This window comes from Coregonus clupeaformis, chromosome 9 (assembly GCF_020615455.1).
Source record: "Coregonus clupeaformis isolate EN_2021a chromosome 9, ASM2061545v1, whole genome shotgun sequence".
Taxonomy (NCBI): domain Eukaryota; kingdom Metazoa; phylum Chordata; class Actinopteri; order Salmoniformes; family Salmonidae; genus Coregonus; species Coregonus clupeaformis.
Window position 1 is genome coordinate 4,228,475 of NC_059200.1, and position 15,539 is coordinate 4,244,013.

The 15,539-nt window shown below is 43.7% G+C and overlaps 1 protein-coding gene across 6 annotated transcripts in view; it reads right to left on the reverse strand.

Moving 5' to 3' along the window:
* LOC121573589 (ubiquitin carboxyl-terminal hydrolase 25-like) overlaps positions 1-15,539 on the reverse strand; it is a 42,556-nt gene that overhangs the window by 5,685 nt on the left and 21,332 nt on the right. For 3 of the 6 annotated variants that reach the window (XM_041885682.2, XM_041885680.2, XM_041885679.2), the window contains exons 12-24: positions 10,638-10,733; positions 6,788-6,952; positions 6,362-6,597; positions 6,170-6,240; positions 5,731-5,959; positions 5,205-5,450; positions 4,817-4,959; positions 3,861-4,115; positions 2,614-2,709; positions 2,003-2,181; positions 1,183-1,261; positions 792-871; positions 179-302 (exon numbers count right to left, since the gene is read on the reverse strand). In XM_041885682.2, the coding sequence (XP_041741616.2) occupies positions 179-302; positions 792-871; positions 1,183-1,261; positions 2,003-2,181; positions 2,614-2,709; positions 3,861-4,115; positions 4,817-4,959; positions 5,205-5,450; positions 5,731-5,959; positions 6,170-6,240; positions 6,362-6,597; positions 6,788-6,952; positions 10,638-10,733 (1,999 nt within the window). The remainder of the gene's footprint in view (positions 1-178; positions 303-791; positions 872-1,182; positions 1,262-2,002; positions 2,182-2,613; positions 2,710-3,860; positions 4,116-4,816; positions 4,960-5,204; positions 5,451-5,730; positions 5,960-6,169; positions 6,241-6,361; positions 6,598-6,787; positions 6,953-10,637; positions 10,734-15,539) is intronic. The other 3 variants (XM_041885685.2, XM_041885683.2, XM_041885681.2) reach the window with 2 other exon arrangements.

Consider the following 15,539-nt stretch of genomic DNA (forward strand, 5'->3'; position numbering starts at 1 on the left):
AGGCTGCAACTTTGTCTCTTTAAAAACGTTCTCTCTTTAAGTTTCTGTACCAAATGTTAAACCCGCTAGCATAAGAAAATCCTACATTAACTAACTAAATTAAGTCAACTGCTGACAGAGACTTGCAATAGTGCAGTGGTTCAGTTGTATGATTGTGAGTGATAGAGGGTTGTCTCACCAGCAGGCACTCTCTGCGGTAGTGACCTATGAGCTCATCATCGTGACCTCTGTACAGCCCTTTGACCAACAGCTCTCTGTTGTACTGGTACGAGTAGATCAGGTACATCAAGGCCTCCACAAAGCTGCAGAGAAACAGACACACAGGAAAGTCAGATCCATTATAGAAGCATCAGGGTGGTACAAACTTACCCACAAGGAGAGGCAGCAGAGATCTAAAATCAGGTTTAGCTGTGTCTACAAAGGAAACTAGAGCAGGAACAGTCAGGCTTTTTTCATAGAGGATTTAAAACTGATGTATTGGAGGGAGAATTAACAGAAGAGGAAATAACCAAGTACATGAACAACCATCTTGATCAATGCCAGACTGAGCTCTATATTCCAGATTGATCTGCTGCCCTCTGCAGGTGACTTTAGGAAGTTCAGGTCCTACTAATAATGCAATAATCTACAGAGAGTATTTCAATCTCTATTTACAAAATAATATATTCAATACGGAAATGGATCAAGAATATCAGTTCACGCTTAAAGTAAGACATGGACACTTGAGTTAGAAGCTCTGCATCGTGGAGAGCAGAATGTAATAACAGTGCTGCCAATTAGCAGAGTCTCACCATTTCTTCTGGAACAGCTCTAAGCCAATCATCAGGAAGATTGTTGTCTCGCGGAAATTCCTGTAGTCCTGATGCCACATCTGGGAAAATTGTAGGCACCAAAAGGTTCATGAATGAGCTTCAAAGGATTTTAAGGACAGATCTGGAACATTTGGATCTAACTGTTCGTACATAGAAGCTTAACAATTACATCCGTGTTTTTTCCATTGGATTATCCATAGAAGGGTTAGTGGGATCAGTTAAAATGTAGAGATTATAATCATTTAAACCTTTTACTTGAATGCTAAATATTGTGCACACACTCCTCTCATTTCAACTGTAAAAATATCCTTATATATGTACTAGACCAAACACTTGAAATCAGTCAAAACCAGTGTTGCAGAATGCTGACCTCATACTCCTCCATGTTGACCTCTTCTGGCTTAACAAGGTCTAGTTTGGCACGGGCCACCTTCATAATGCTCTTACACCTGAGAGAGAGAAGGGGGGGATGGAGAGAAAGGGAAAGTGAGAGAGAGAAAGAAAGAAAGAGAGAGGAAAGAGGAGAGAAAGGGAGAGTGATGTTACAGCAGCTTGGCAGTGGTATGATGAATCATACAGGTGAAGTACTAGCTACTCCAGGAGATTAAACATTACACAGTGGTCTCATGGCCGTGACACACAGGCCCCATGAATCACTCCTTACTCCTTAACCAGACGCTCCTCTCCTGAGGGGCTTATTGAGACCACATGCAACACATAATTATACCGCTCAGAAGAGGCGAGTTGAATCAATTAATTCAAGAATATGGATTACCACGAACATCTCAGTGCATGTGTGAAAACTTTGAGACATTAGAAGAGACATCAAAAAGGGCAGATTCATAAAGTAGCTGGATATATGGCAGGGTAGGATGTTTTACACTGGTGCAAAATATAAAAGATTTTGAACTCTATAAAAGTTCTGCAAGACTGTCCTATTGGAATAAATCTAACGGACTGGGCATTATCAAGCTATGGTTGACTTCATAAACCACTTCAGGTCATTTCAGATCATTTAACATTCAAAGGCGTTGCTTTTTGCTACCCTCTACTGGTGAATTTGGGAAGTTCAGAGGAAATAACCTGGTGTGGTCTTTGTTTTATTAAAGAAAGATAAGACGGACTCATCATTGAAATGAACCAAATAGGAGTGACAGGAAACCGGTTATGGTGGTGTAACCCATACAGACCGTTCATCGAAGCTTAGGTTGCGGTCGGCGAACTGCATGAGGAGGGTTCTCTCCAGGATCTTCTTGGGGGCCTGGTTATGGATGAAGTAGACGATGACGTGCTGCAGACGGTAGTCGTTCTCCGGGGCCGTGTCCTCCTGGGCAAACCTCAGCAGACGGGTGTACTCCACCTTAATGGCCTGGAAAACACAGATAGAGCATGGGGTGAATGGACATGGTAGGCCAAATTAGCATTAGAACTTGTAGGCCTATTAGAGAGTGTAGGCCTATATTAGAACACTGATAAACACTGACAAACATCTGCAGCAGCAGGAGACAAAACTAGCGTATTCCGCATTAGAGTTGTCAAGATCATCATCATCCTTCTCATCCAAAACTCAAAGATTGGTTTCAAGTTTGCTTTGTTCAAATGAATCTCATTGTCCATGTGACACCAAGTCCCATTTCTGGAGGATGCTTTTGATAAGAACAGCTGAGTCACAGAGCAGACAGAGACATGAGGAATGCCAGGTAAAAGGGATGAGTGAAAAACAGATTCAATAAAGAAATAAATAAAAGGTGTGAAAGAGAGACTGAGACAGGACAGAGAAATGGGATCAGGATGTATGTACCTTGAAGAAGGCGGCTTCAGGCCCAAGCTTTTCAAACACACTCCTGGCCTTGCCAATGGACATTATAATACCCTGCATGTTTGGAGTCATCATGGCCTGCAGTACCCAAGGAGGGGAAGCATGTTACAACAGTAGAAAATAGATCCCTTGGACCCCACGGAGCAAGCCCCCAAAATAATACACCTTTCTGGTACAGCACTATTTCAGCTGCCCTGGGCCATGCAACTCTGTCACGACAAGCATACCATACATCAGCAGTCCATGCATATGTTAATAGTTATTCTACTACTGTGAGGTACATACACAGCCCCTGTCACGTGAGGGACGAAGTGCATGCTTAAATTGTCCTATGAAGGAAAGTCTCTGTCTATGAAGTAGGGCCTCTGAAAGGCAGCCCTGTGAAGGTCGAGGTCCCTATAGTACAGACAGTCCCTACAGACAGCCCTATAGACAGTTCTACTGTGGTACAGCCAGCAGACAGCCCATAGTCCATCTGAGGGGAATAGAAACTAAACAACATTGATTCTACAGCAGCACTTGACAACAACATTATTCGCTAGACACTACTGTAAATGCCAAACCAAGCAAAACCAAATAATGTATTGTTAAGAGCAGTGAGACGATGCGGTTACATTATTCAGCTTGTACTTTTCTTTTCCCCTCAAGGGTTTTGTACAATATATATTTATTTGTATCAAAAATGATGTTGGGAATAGTAAGACAAACAGTGCAAATCACATTTACTTTTCACATTTGCTGCCGAGATGCAGTTTATTTCTCAGCAGCAAAAAATACACTCCAGACAATTGAGTCGATGTTTAGGTGAAATTTCTGTCCACATATCTCTGATGAGAACCGAAGGCTTCTGTTTTGTGTAGAAGAGAGTACTTCTGTTGCAAGATGCAGGTAGGCTTGACAGGGATAGGCTTTTCACACAATATGTTTTTAAAGCTAGCCCAAGGCTAGTTTCATCTTCTAGGATAGTACACTGACTGTACTCTAATATAGCACTCCTATCTTGGTCTGCCAAGAGGTTTGGTTGAAAATGCCAACTGTGAGAAACTTGCCCTGAGCTAACCATGACTCTGGTTTGAAGACCGCTCTGAATGAAAATATACTCAAGTGTGAAAAGCCTATAAAAAGAGCCAAGAGGAGAACATCTCCTCATCCTAATCACCAAACAGGCAGAGAGACTTTTCAGCACACCACAGAAGAGTCAGCTGGGTGAGCTGAGTGTCGAGCGCTACCTCGTCATCGTACCCCCCCTCCTCAGACTCGATGACAAAGGTTCCCACCTGGGGAATGGCCACCTCTACCGTACGCTGGGAAAGGGGCTCATCCTCCACGGGGGGGTCAGGGTCAGAGGGAGGGGTGAGGGAGGGATCCACAGGCTGGGGGTCAGAGGGAGGGGCGAGGGGTGTTTCAGGGTTCACCTGGGCCTCCGACTGGGGTTTGGGGGGAGGGGGTGGGCAGAGACTCTCTCCACTGGACTGTGGAGAGAGCTGGAGAGAGAGAGAACAAACAAGAGAGAAAGAGCGAGAGGCATGGAGGGCAAGGTTAAACAGAAAGAGAAACTAAGAAAAAGGGGGAAATTAAGAACTTTAACTGGGGTTGTGTGGGAGGTATACGTGGTTCAGTAAAGCACTTTAACTGGGGTTGTGTGGTAGGCCTACGTGGTTGAGTAAAGAACTAACTGGGGTTGTGTGGTAGGCCTACGTGGTTGAGTAAAGAACTAACTGGGGTTGTGTGGTAGGCCTACGTGGTTGAGTAAAGAACTAACTGGGGTTGTGTGGTAGGCCTACGTGGTTGAGTAAAGAACTAACTGGGGTTGTGTGGTAGGCCCTCGTGGTTGAGTAAAGAACTAACTGGGGTTGTGTGGTAGGCCTACGTGGTTGAGTAAAGAACTAACTGGGGTTGTGTGGTAGGCCTACGTGGTTGAGTAAAGAACTAACTGGGGTTGTGTGGTAGGCCTACGTGGTTGAGTAAAGAATTAACTGGGGTTGTGTGGTAGGCCTACGTGGTTCAGTAAAGAACTAACTGGGGTTGTGTGGTAGGCCTACGTGGTTCAGTAAAGAACTAACTGGGGTTGTGTGGTAGGCCTACGTGGTTCAGTAACGTGAGCATAGAAGGAGCAGTTGTGTGATGTGGTTAAGAGGTGTAGTGTATGCATCTGAGCGTGTGTGTGTGAGATGTTTGGTCTTACTGCAGTAAGCAGTCCCTCAGGGCTCCTCTCCTCCTGCTGCTCGGCTGCAGCCTTGGAGATGGCCCTCTCCGTGTCCTCCTGCAGGTGCTTGGAGTCGTCTGTGGGGGATGGCTGCTCCATGTACTCTGGGTCCTGTTGAGGGGCTGGAGGAACCACACACAGACACAAACACATAAACCAACACTGCAGTGGAAGCACAAGTCTCTCATTGACATGTCATGAGTCTATCTGACTAATATAATTTACAAACTATTGTGCCGATTGGCCCCGTGCCCAAACTGTGCTGGCCTGGAAATGTTATTTTTACACTTCCAGCAACTTTGGTCAAGGCGTAACCAGACCAGCTCAGGAGTGTTTAAATGTTGTAGAGATGACCCCTGGCCCTCACCCCAGCTGTCTGATGGACAGGGCTCTGTGCTCATAGGTTGATGGGACGTTGTTGTTTCTGCTGCTGCAGCGGCAGCAGCTGCAGCCAGGGCCAGCTTCTCCTGCTGGGCCTTGCGTGCCTGCAGGGTGTCCCACTCCTCCATCTCCTTGTCAAACATGCAGTTGTCCTCCTTCACGTAGGCCTTCAGGTCCGGAGGGAGCTTATCAAGACCACTCAGCATCTGACCCGTCTCCTTATCAAACTCCTCTGTAGAGAGAGCGAGACAAACCAGGCAGTCAGCTACAGTCACCGGGTGTATATTATAAACATTCTCAGAAATGGAAAGTCCTGTGCATGTACAGCACAAACTGACCCTAAGAATAACCAACAAGCTTGCCCATGTCCTAATCACATACTCTGAAAGGATAGTGATTACAGCTGCAATTACTTTTTTTTTCCCAACACAAGAACGAAAAAAAGACAGTATACCATAACAAGAGAGGTAAAGGCCAAATAAAGATATTTCCCTACAGTGAGCGGTAGCTACCTTCTATGAGGAAGGGCTTCTTGTCGTTGATGTACATGAGGCAGTAGGCGCTGGCGTTGCGGTAGCCTCCGAAAGAGTCCCTGACCAGCTCCTCCCAGGAGGACTTGGTGACCGAGATGTCGTTGTACTTCATCCAGCGCCGCTGGTGGGGGTTGTAGATGTAGGCCCAGTAGTGGCCAGCGTTGGCCTGGCCCTCGTGCACCAGCACCGCATGCAGCCGGTACGGAACCTGGGAGCCAGCAGGAAACAATGAGTGACCAGGAATACAATACAATACAATCCCCTGAGTTATGTTAACTCAATGTGTGTTAAATGTGAGCGTTCTCTCAAATCAAGACAATAGTGCATCCTTCATTTGGTGTTGTAGTATTACAGACAATGAAAATGTGGGTTTTTCGTGTGACGGTGTATCGTCAGGTTTAGGCAGTGCATCTCTTACCTGCATCATGGACTTGTCAGAGTACATAAGCTCGATGGTTCTGTGGATTCTGGATATGCTGCCCTGAAGATCTGGAGAAGCAAAATCAACCCATCATTAGAATTAATATATTTGTGTGCTTGAGAGACAGATGGAGGTAAACACTGTATTATACGAGGCTGTTTGAGGCCAAAGGTCAGGGGTCGTACGTACCATGGGTGTCGTTCTCCACCTCGCTTCTCCAGCGGTGCAGGCAGCCCTCCAGCACCCGGAGCTCCTCCTCAGTGATGTGGCGTGGGGCTGGGTGCATGGGCAGGTCAGGGGGCAGTCGGGACTGGGTGAAGGGCTTGTGGATGGGCACCCTCTGCTGGGTGGAGGGAGCTTGGGTGGGGGCCGGGGCGGGGGCCAAACCCTCTGGAAGGGTGCAGGAGGGACCCTGTTCGGCTGTGCTGTAATGTCAGGGGCAGACGATTGTGAAGAAGTCAAAACCACAACTCGGTACTTCTGAATCACTTATTTAACAGCTCAATCAGACAGAATTGCTGAAAAAAAGTATCAGAAACATGTACACATGAACACTTAAATCCTGGCACAGAGTCACTGAGCGTGGTTGTAGCTGCATGGTCTTGCATGACTTGCCTTAAAGCGGGCAGCAGCTGCCCCATTGTGCCACCGGGGGGTGCTGATGTGTCAATGTCCTCCAAGGGAGAGGTGCAGACTGGCTTACTGGAGGCAAACTCCATGGCGTACTGCAGGACATCTGCCAGAGGAAACCTCTTGGGGCCGGAGCCATAGCTCAGATACCTGGGAGAGAGTGAGGGAAGAGAGAGGATGAAAGAGTATCTATAAAGTGAAAGAGCATCTATAAACACCATACCAGTATTATAAAATGTTAATGCATTATGAAAGTGAGAAAGTGTGAACAGAATGTGACTGCTGGGGACATGTTGTACATACCAACAACGCCAGAAATTAAAACGACAGTAAATGATTACACTGTTCTATTTTGTCTCCAGGAGTGGGTATTGTTGCTATGACTCTTGCACATCTAGCATTCCAGTGTTAATACTAATTGTAATTATTTTGCACTATAGCCTATTTATTGCCTTACCTCCATAACTTGCTACGTTTGCACACACTGTATATATATTTTCTGTTGTATTTTTTGACTTTGCTTTTTTACCCCATATGTAACTCTGTGTTGTTGTTTTTAAATCGCACTGCTTTGCTTTATCTTGACCAGGTCGCAGTTGTAAATGAGAACTTGTTCTCAACTGGCTTACCTCGTTAAATAAAGGTAAAAAAAAAAAAAGAATGATCAGTCATTTTGATAGTTTATCAATGTAAGAAAGTAAACAGAGGTGTGTATACAGTGGGGGAAAAAGTATTTAGTCAGCCACCAATTGTGCAAGTTCTCCCACTTAAAAAGATGAGAGAGGCCTGTAATTTTCATCATAGGTACACATCAACTATGACAGACAAAATGAGAAAAAATAATCCAGAAAATCACATTGTAGGATTTTTTATGAATTTATTTGCAAATTATGGTGGAAAATAAGTATTTGGTCAATAACAAAAGTTTCTCAATACTTTGTTATATACCCTTTGTTGGCAATGACACAGGTCAAACGTTTTCTGTAAGTCTTCACAAGGTTTTCACACACTGTTGCTGGTATTTTGGCCCATTCCTCCATGCAGATCTCCTCTAGAGCAGTGATGTTTTGGGGCTGTCGCTGGGCAACACGGACTTTCAACTCCCTCCAAAGATTTTCTATGGGGTTGAGATCTGGAGACTGGCTAGGCCACTCCAGGACCTTGAAATGCTTCTTACGAAGCCACTCCTTCGTTGCCCGGGCGGTGTGTTTGGGATCATTGTCATGCTGAAAGACCCAGCCACGTTTCATCTTCAATGCCCTTGCTGATGGGAGGTTTTCACTCAAAATCTCACGATACATGGCCCCATTCATTCTTTCCTTTACACGGATCAGTCGTCCTGGTCCCTTTGCAGAAAAACAGCCCCAAAGCATAATGTTTCCACCCCCATGCTTCACAGTAGGTATGGTGTTCTTTGGATGCAACTCAGCATTCTTTGTCCTCCAAACACGACGAGTTGAGTTTTTACCAAAAAGTTATATTTTGGTTTCATCTGACCATATGACATTCTCCCAGTAGGCTTTGTTACTTTGGTCCCAGCTCTCTGCAGGTCATTCACTAGGTCCCCCCGTGTGGTTCTGGGATTTTTGCTCACCGTTCTTGTGATCATTTTGACCCCGCGGGGTGAGATCTTGCGTGGAGCCCCAGATCGAGGGAGATTATCAGTGGTCTTGTATGTCTTCCATTTCCTAATAATTGCTCCCACAGTTGATTTCTTCAAACCAAGCTGCTTACCTATTGCAGATTCAGTCTTTCCAGCCTGGTGCAGGTCTACAATTTTGTTTCTGGTGTCCTTTGACAGCTCTTTGGTCTTGGCCATAGTGGAGTTTGGAGTGTGACTGTTTGAGGTTGTGGACAGGTGTCTTTTATACTGATAACAAGTTCAAACAGGTGCCATTAATAGAGGTAACGAGTGGAGGACAGAGGAGCCTCTTAAAGAAGAAGTTACAGGTCTGTGAGAGCCAGAAATCTTGCTTGTTTGTAGGTGACCAAATACTTATTTTCCACCATAATTTGCAAATAAATTCATTAAAAATCCTACAATATGATTTTCTGGATATCTTTTCCTCATTTTGTCTGTCATAGTTGACGTGTACCTATGATGAAAATTACGGGCCTCTCTCATCTTTTTAAGTGGGAGAACTTGCACAATTGGTGGCTGACTAAATACTTTTTTTCCCCACTGTATGTGTTAGGGCTGGGCGATATGGCCAAAATATCACTATTTTTCTCATTTTTGACAGTATATAATGTCTCTGAATAATAAAAGTTCTAAATATGCTTTATGGGTAGTGGTTTTAATAGGCTTTCTCCATACTGTTCAACCAAACTTTAACAAAAAATAATAGGAGGACAAAACTGACAGTGAATTAGTCTTATTTTTAGAACATTGCATAGGAATCAAAATCTGGTACTCAACCAATGGTTACCATTTGCATAGTTATTTGTTCAATTCTAGCATTTTAATACATTTCTTCATGTCCTGCATCATTCAGTAAGTTTACATGCACACTAATATTTCAATATTAAAACAGATTATGGCAGTAGGCTGAGTATGGCAATAGTCATGTCAACACTTTACTCTGCTTATCTTAAAATCGTTGTAAGGTCAAAATCGAAGTAAACATACGCTGATTAAAACACCTGGTTTTCTGAACACATCTTTCAAATTATTAGGGTGTGTAAAGAGCTTAAATCGGCCGTCCAGCAGTGTATTTGATCTGCTCATGTGCCAACACAGTGAGTTTGGGAAAAACTGAAAGTATGCATCTTAGAAATAGTTCATACAAACTTTAGATGTCCGAATTCAAAATCAAATAGGCTTCGCAAAAATAACATGGTCGCTGTGGTGGAACGTTTATTTTGATTGGCAATTTTCTGCATTTATTAAAGTCCCATCTGCTAGCCTGATTTCAGATGTGTCCATGTAAACAATATTATTAGGGAAATCGTTCTTCTTGCAAAGCATATAAACACATTTTTTCAAATTTTTTGTGTGTGTATTATACCCTCATTTCTCCCCAATATCGATCTTGTCTCATCGCTGCAACTCCCCAACGGGCTCGGGAGGCGAAGGTCGAGTCATGCGTCCTTCGAAACATGACCCGCCAAACCGCGCTTCTTAACACCTGCTTAACCCGGAAGCCAGTCGCACCAATGTGCCGGAGGAAACACGACCGAGGTCAGTCTGCTGGCGCCCGGCCCGCCACAAGGAGTCGCTAGAGCGCAATGCGGCAAGTAAAGTAAAGGATGGGACAGCCTGGGATTGAACCCGGGTCTGTAGTGACGCCTCTAGCACTGCGATGCAGTGCCTTAGACCATTGCGCCACTTGGGAGGCCCAAAAGCATATAGACATTTTAAACAAACTATTATATTAATCTGACTATCCAAAATAATCATATTATTGTGTGCATATGTATGCCTCTATTTCGTCCCAAAAACTTTACATTTATGAGAATAATGATTCTTCCTCTGTATTTTTTGCTTCAATTGCAGTACTTAAACTTAAAAACCCTGCGGGTAGTCGGATGATTTCTAGGGGTCTATTTGGCAAGCTTGCCCTCCTGAAGTTGTTGACTTGTTGTGCTAGAAAGTTAGCTAGCAGTTCTCAGCTGTTAGCAGTTTTCTTACTGGCAATAAAAATGGTTGAATGCCATTCTTTTGAATCATAACGGAATTATTTTAATGTAAGAAATCAACATTAAAATACCCTTATAGAAGGTAAAGTGAAAATCCAAACCAGTCCGTGAATGAATACCGGTATATAATTTTCTGATGGTTTACCACCCAGCCCTAATGTGTGTGTGTGTGACAGCCTAGCTCAGTGTACTGTACCTCTCCAGACGCTGTTGAAGTAAAGTCAGTTGCTCTTTCAGTCTCCTGATCTCCTCTCGTTTAATCCTGGTGATCTCTCGGTTCCTGTCCATATACCTGACAAAACACAACAGAAATCATACAAGTTTATAAATTCCTCTCCTGAACTGAAAAACCTTCTGAATGGAGAATCTCCATTGAATATGTTTTTTAGGCTAAGAATTTGCTTAATCTGGGTCAGTGAAACCGGCACTAAAAACTAATATATATATATATATACATATACACACACACACACACACAGTGGGGAGAACAAGTATTTGATACACTGCCGATTTTGCAGGTTTTCCTACTTACAAAGCATGAAGAGGTCTGTAATTTTTATCATAGGTACACTTCAACTGTGAGAGACAGAATCTAAAACAAAAATGCAGGAAATCACATTGTATGATTTTTAAGTAATTCATTTGCATAAGCATAAGTATTTGATCACCTACCAACCAGTAAGAATTCCGGCTCTCACAGACCTGTTAGCTTTTCTTTAAGAAGCCCTCCTGTTCTCCACTCATTACCTGTATTAACTGCACCTGTTTGAACTCGTTACCTGTATAAAATACACCTCCACACACTCAATCAAACAGACTCCAACCTCTCCACAATGGCCAAGACCAGAGAGCTGTGTAAGGACGTCAGGGATAAAATTGTAGACCTGCACAAGGCTGGGATGGGCTACAGGACAATAGGCAAGCAGCTTGGTGAGAAGGCAACAACTGTTGGCGCAATTATTAGAAAATGGAAGAAGTTCAAGATGACGGTCAATCACCCTCGGTCTGGGGCTCCATGCAAGATCTCACCTCGTGGGTCATCAATGATCATGAGGAAGGTGAGGGATCAGCCCAGAACTACACGGCAGGACCTGGTCAATGACCTGAAGAGAGCTGGGACCACAGTCTCAAAGAAAACCATTAGTAACACACTACGCCGTCATGTATTAAAATCCTGCAGCGCACGCAAGGTCCCCCTGCTCAAGCCAGCGCATGTCCAGGCCCGTCTGAAGTTTGCCAATGACCATCTGGATGATCCAGAGGAGGAATGGGAGAAGGTCATGCGGTCTGATGAGACAAAAATAGAGCTTTTTGGTCTAAACTCCACTCACCGTCTTTGGAGGAAGAAGAAGGATGAGTACAACCCCAAGAACACCATCCCAACCGTGAAGCATGGAGGTGGAAACATCATTCTTTGGGGATGCTTTTCTGCAAAGGGGACAGGACGACTGCACCGTATTGAGGGGAGGATGGATGGGGCCATGTATCGCGAGATCTTGGCCAACAACCTCCTTCCCTCAGTAAGAGCATTGGGTCTTGGCTGGGTCTTCCAGCATGAAAACGACCCGAAACACACAGCCAGGGCAACTAAGGAGTGGCTCCGTAAGAAGCATCTCAAGGTCCTGGAGTGGCCTAGCCAGTCTCCAGACCTGAACCCAATAGAAAATCTTTGGAGGGAGCTGAAAGTCCGTATTGCCCAGCGACAGCCCCGAAACCTGAAGGATCTGGAGAAGGTCTGTATGGAGGAGTGGGCCAAAATCCCTGCTGCAGTGTGTGCAAACCTGGTCAAGACCTACAGGAAACGTATGATCTCTGTAATTGCAAACAAAGGTTTCTGTACCAAATATTAAGTTCTGCGTTTCTGATGTATCAAATACTTATGTCATGCAATAAAATGCAAATTAATTACTTAAAAATCATACAATGTGAATTTCTGGATTTTTGTTTTAGATTCCGTCTCTCACAGTTGAAGTGTACCTATGATCAAAATTACTACAGACCTCTACATGCTTTGTAAGTAGGAAAACCTGCAAAATTGGCAGTGTATCAAATACTTGTTCTCCCCACTGTATACAGTTGAAGTCGGAGGTTTACATACACCTTAGTCAAATACATTTAAACTCAGTTTTTCACAATTCCTGACATTTAATCCTAGTACAAATTCCCTGTCTTAGGTCAGTTAGGATCACCACTTTATTTTAAGAATGTGAAATGTCAGAATAATAGTAGAGATAATGATTTATTTCAGCTTTTATTTCTTTCATCACATTCCCAGTGGGTCAGAAGTTTACATTCACTCAATTAGTATTTGGTAGCATTGCCTTTAAATTGTTTAACTTGGGTCAAATGTTTTGGGTAGCCTTCCACAAGCTTCCCACAATAAGTTGGGTGAATTTTGTCCCATTCCTCCACACAGAGCTGGTGTAACTGAGTCAGGTTTGTAGGCCTCCTTGCTCGCACACGCTTTTTCAGTTCTGCCCACAAATGTTCTATAGGATTGAGGTCAGGGCTTTGTGATGGCCACTCCAATACCTTGACTTTGTTGTCCTTAAGCCATTTTGCCACAACTTTGGAAGTCTGCTTGGGGTCATTGTCCATTTGGAAGACCCATTTGCGACCAAGCTTTAACTTCCTGACTGATGTCTTGAGATGTTGCTTCAATATATCCACATAATTTTCCTTCCTCATGATGCCATCTATTTTGTGAAGTGCACCAGTCCCTCCTGCAGCAAAGCACCCCCACAGGATGATGCTGCCACCCCCGTGCTTCATGGGTGGGATGGTGTTCTTCTGCTTGCAAGCCCCCCCTTTTTCCTCCAAAGATATCAATGGTCATTATGGCCAAACAGTTCTACAGTCGTATGAAAACGTTTGGGCACCCCTCTGAGGCTGCATAATAATTTACTCTGTCATCACAGAAAATGATCACAGTGGCATGCCATTCATTTTCTAATAAAAGCTGAGTACTGGGGTGTTGTCCAGACAAAGATTTTTAGTGTAGCAATATTAAGTTGTATGAAATTAAATCAGATGTGAAAAATAGGCTATGCAAAAATGTGGGCACCCTTGTCATTCTGTTGATTTGAATACCTGTAACTACTTAGCACTGATGAATTGGAACACATAATTGGTTTGGTGAGCTCATTAAGCCTTGAACTTCATAGACAATTGCATCCAATCATGAGAAAAGGTATTTAAGGTGGCCAATTGCAAGTTGTTGTTCTCTTTGACTCTCCTCTGAAGAGTGGCAACATGGGGGCCTCAAAACAACTCTCAAATGACCTGAAAACAAAGATTGTTCAACATTATGGTTTAGGGGAAGGCTACAAAAAGCCATTGTGAGGAACATAGTGAGGAAATGGAAGACCACAGGAACAGTTCTTGTTAAGGCCAGAAGTGGCAGGCCAAGTAAAATATCGGAGAGGCAAAGGATGGTGAGAACGGTCAAAAACAGCCCACAGACCACCTCCAAAGACCTACAACATCATCTTGCTGCAGATGGTGTCACTGTGCATCGTTCAACAATTCAGCACACTTTGCACAAGGAGAAGCTGTACGGGAGAGTGATGCGGAAGAAGCCTTTCCTGAACACACGCCACAAACAGAGTCGCTTGAGGTATGCAAACGCACATTTGGACAAGCCAGCTTCATTTTGGAATAAGGTGCTGTGGACTGATGAAACAAAGATTGAGTTATTTGGTCATAACAAGGGGCGTTATGCATGGCGGCAAAAGAACACAGCGTTCCAAGAAAAACACTTGCTACCCACAGTAAAATTAGGTTGGGGTTCCATCATGCTGTGGGGCTGTGTGGCCAGTGCCGGTACTGGGAAGTTGAGGGTCGCATGGATTCCACTCAATATCAGCAGATTCTTGGGAATAATGTTGAAGAATCAGTCACAAAGTTGAATTTATGCCGGGGCTAGATATTTCAACAAGACAACGACCCAAAAACACTGCTCAAAATCTACCCGGGCATTTATGCAGAGGAACAAGTACAATGTTCTGGAATGGCCATCCCAGTCCCCAGACCTGAATATCATTGAGAATCTGTGGGATGATTTGAAGCGGGCTGTCCATGCTCGGCAACCATCAAACCTAACTGAAGTGGAGATGTTTTGTAAGGAGGAATGGTCCAAAATACCTTCATCCAGAATCCAGACACTCATTAGAGGCTATAGGAAGCATCTAGAGGCTGTTATTTTAGCAAAAGGAGGCTCTACTAAATATTGATGTGATTTTTCTGTTGGGGTGCCCAAATTTATGCACCTGTCTAATTTTGTTTTGATGCATATTGCCCATTTTCTGATAATCCAATAAACCTCATTTCACTACTGAAATATTACTTTGTCCATCAGTTATTTGATAGATCAAAATGAAACTGCTGATCCAAACACCCAATTATTCATAAATGGAAATCATGGAAATTGTCAGGGGTGCCCAAACTTTTTCATACGACTGTATTTTTGTTGTTTCATCAGACCAGAGGACATTTCTCCAAAAACTACAATCTTTGTCCCTATGTGCAGTTGCAAACCGTAGTCTGGCTTTTTTATGGCGGTTTTGGAGCAGTGGCTTCTTCCTTGCTGAGTGGCCTTTCGGGTTATGTCGATATAGGACTCGTTTTACTGTGGATATAGATACTTTTGTACTTGTTTCACAAGGTCCTTTGCTGTTGTTCTGGGATTGATTTGCACCAAAGTACATTCATCTCTAGGAGACAGAACGCGTCTCCTTCCTGAGCGGTATGACGGCTGCGTGGTCCCATGGTGTTTATACTTGCGTACTATTGCTTGTACAGATGAACGTGGTACCTTCAGGTGTTTGGAAATTGCTCCCAAGGATGAACCAGACTTGTGGAGGTCTAGAAATTTTTTTCTGAGGTCTTGGCTGATTTCTTTTGATTTTCCCATGATGTCAAGCAAAGAAGCGCTGAGTTTGAAGGTAGGCATTGAAATACATCCACAGGTACACCTCCAATGGACTCAAATTATGTCAATTAGCCTATCAGAACCCACTCATTCAAGGGTTTTTCTTCATTTGTAAAAAAAAAAAAAAAAATTTACATTGTAGAATAATAGTGAAGACATCAAAACTAT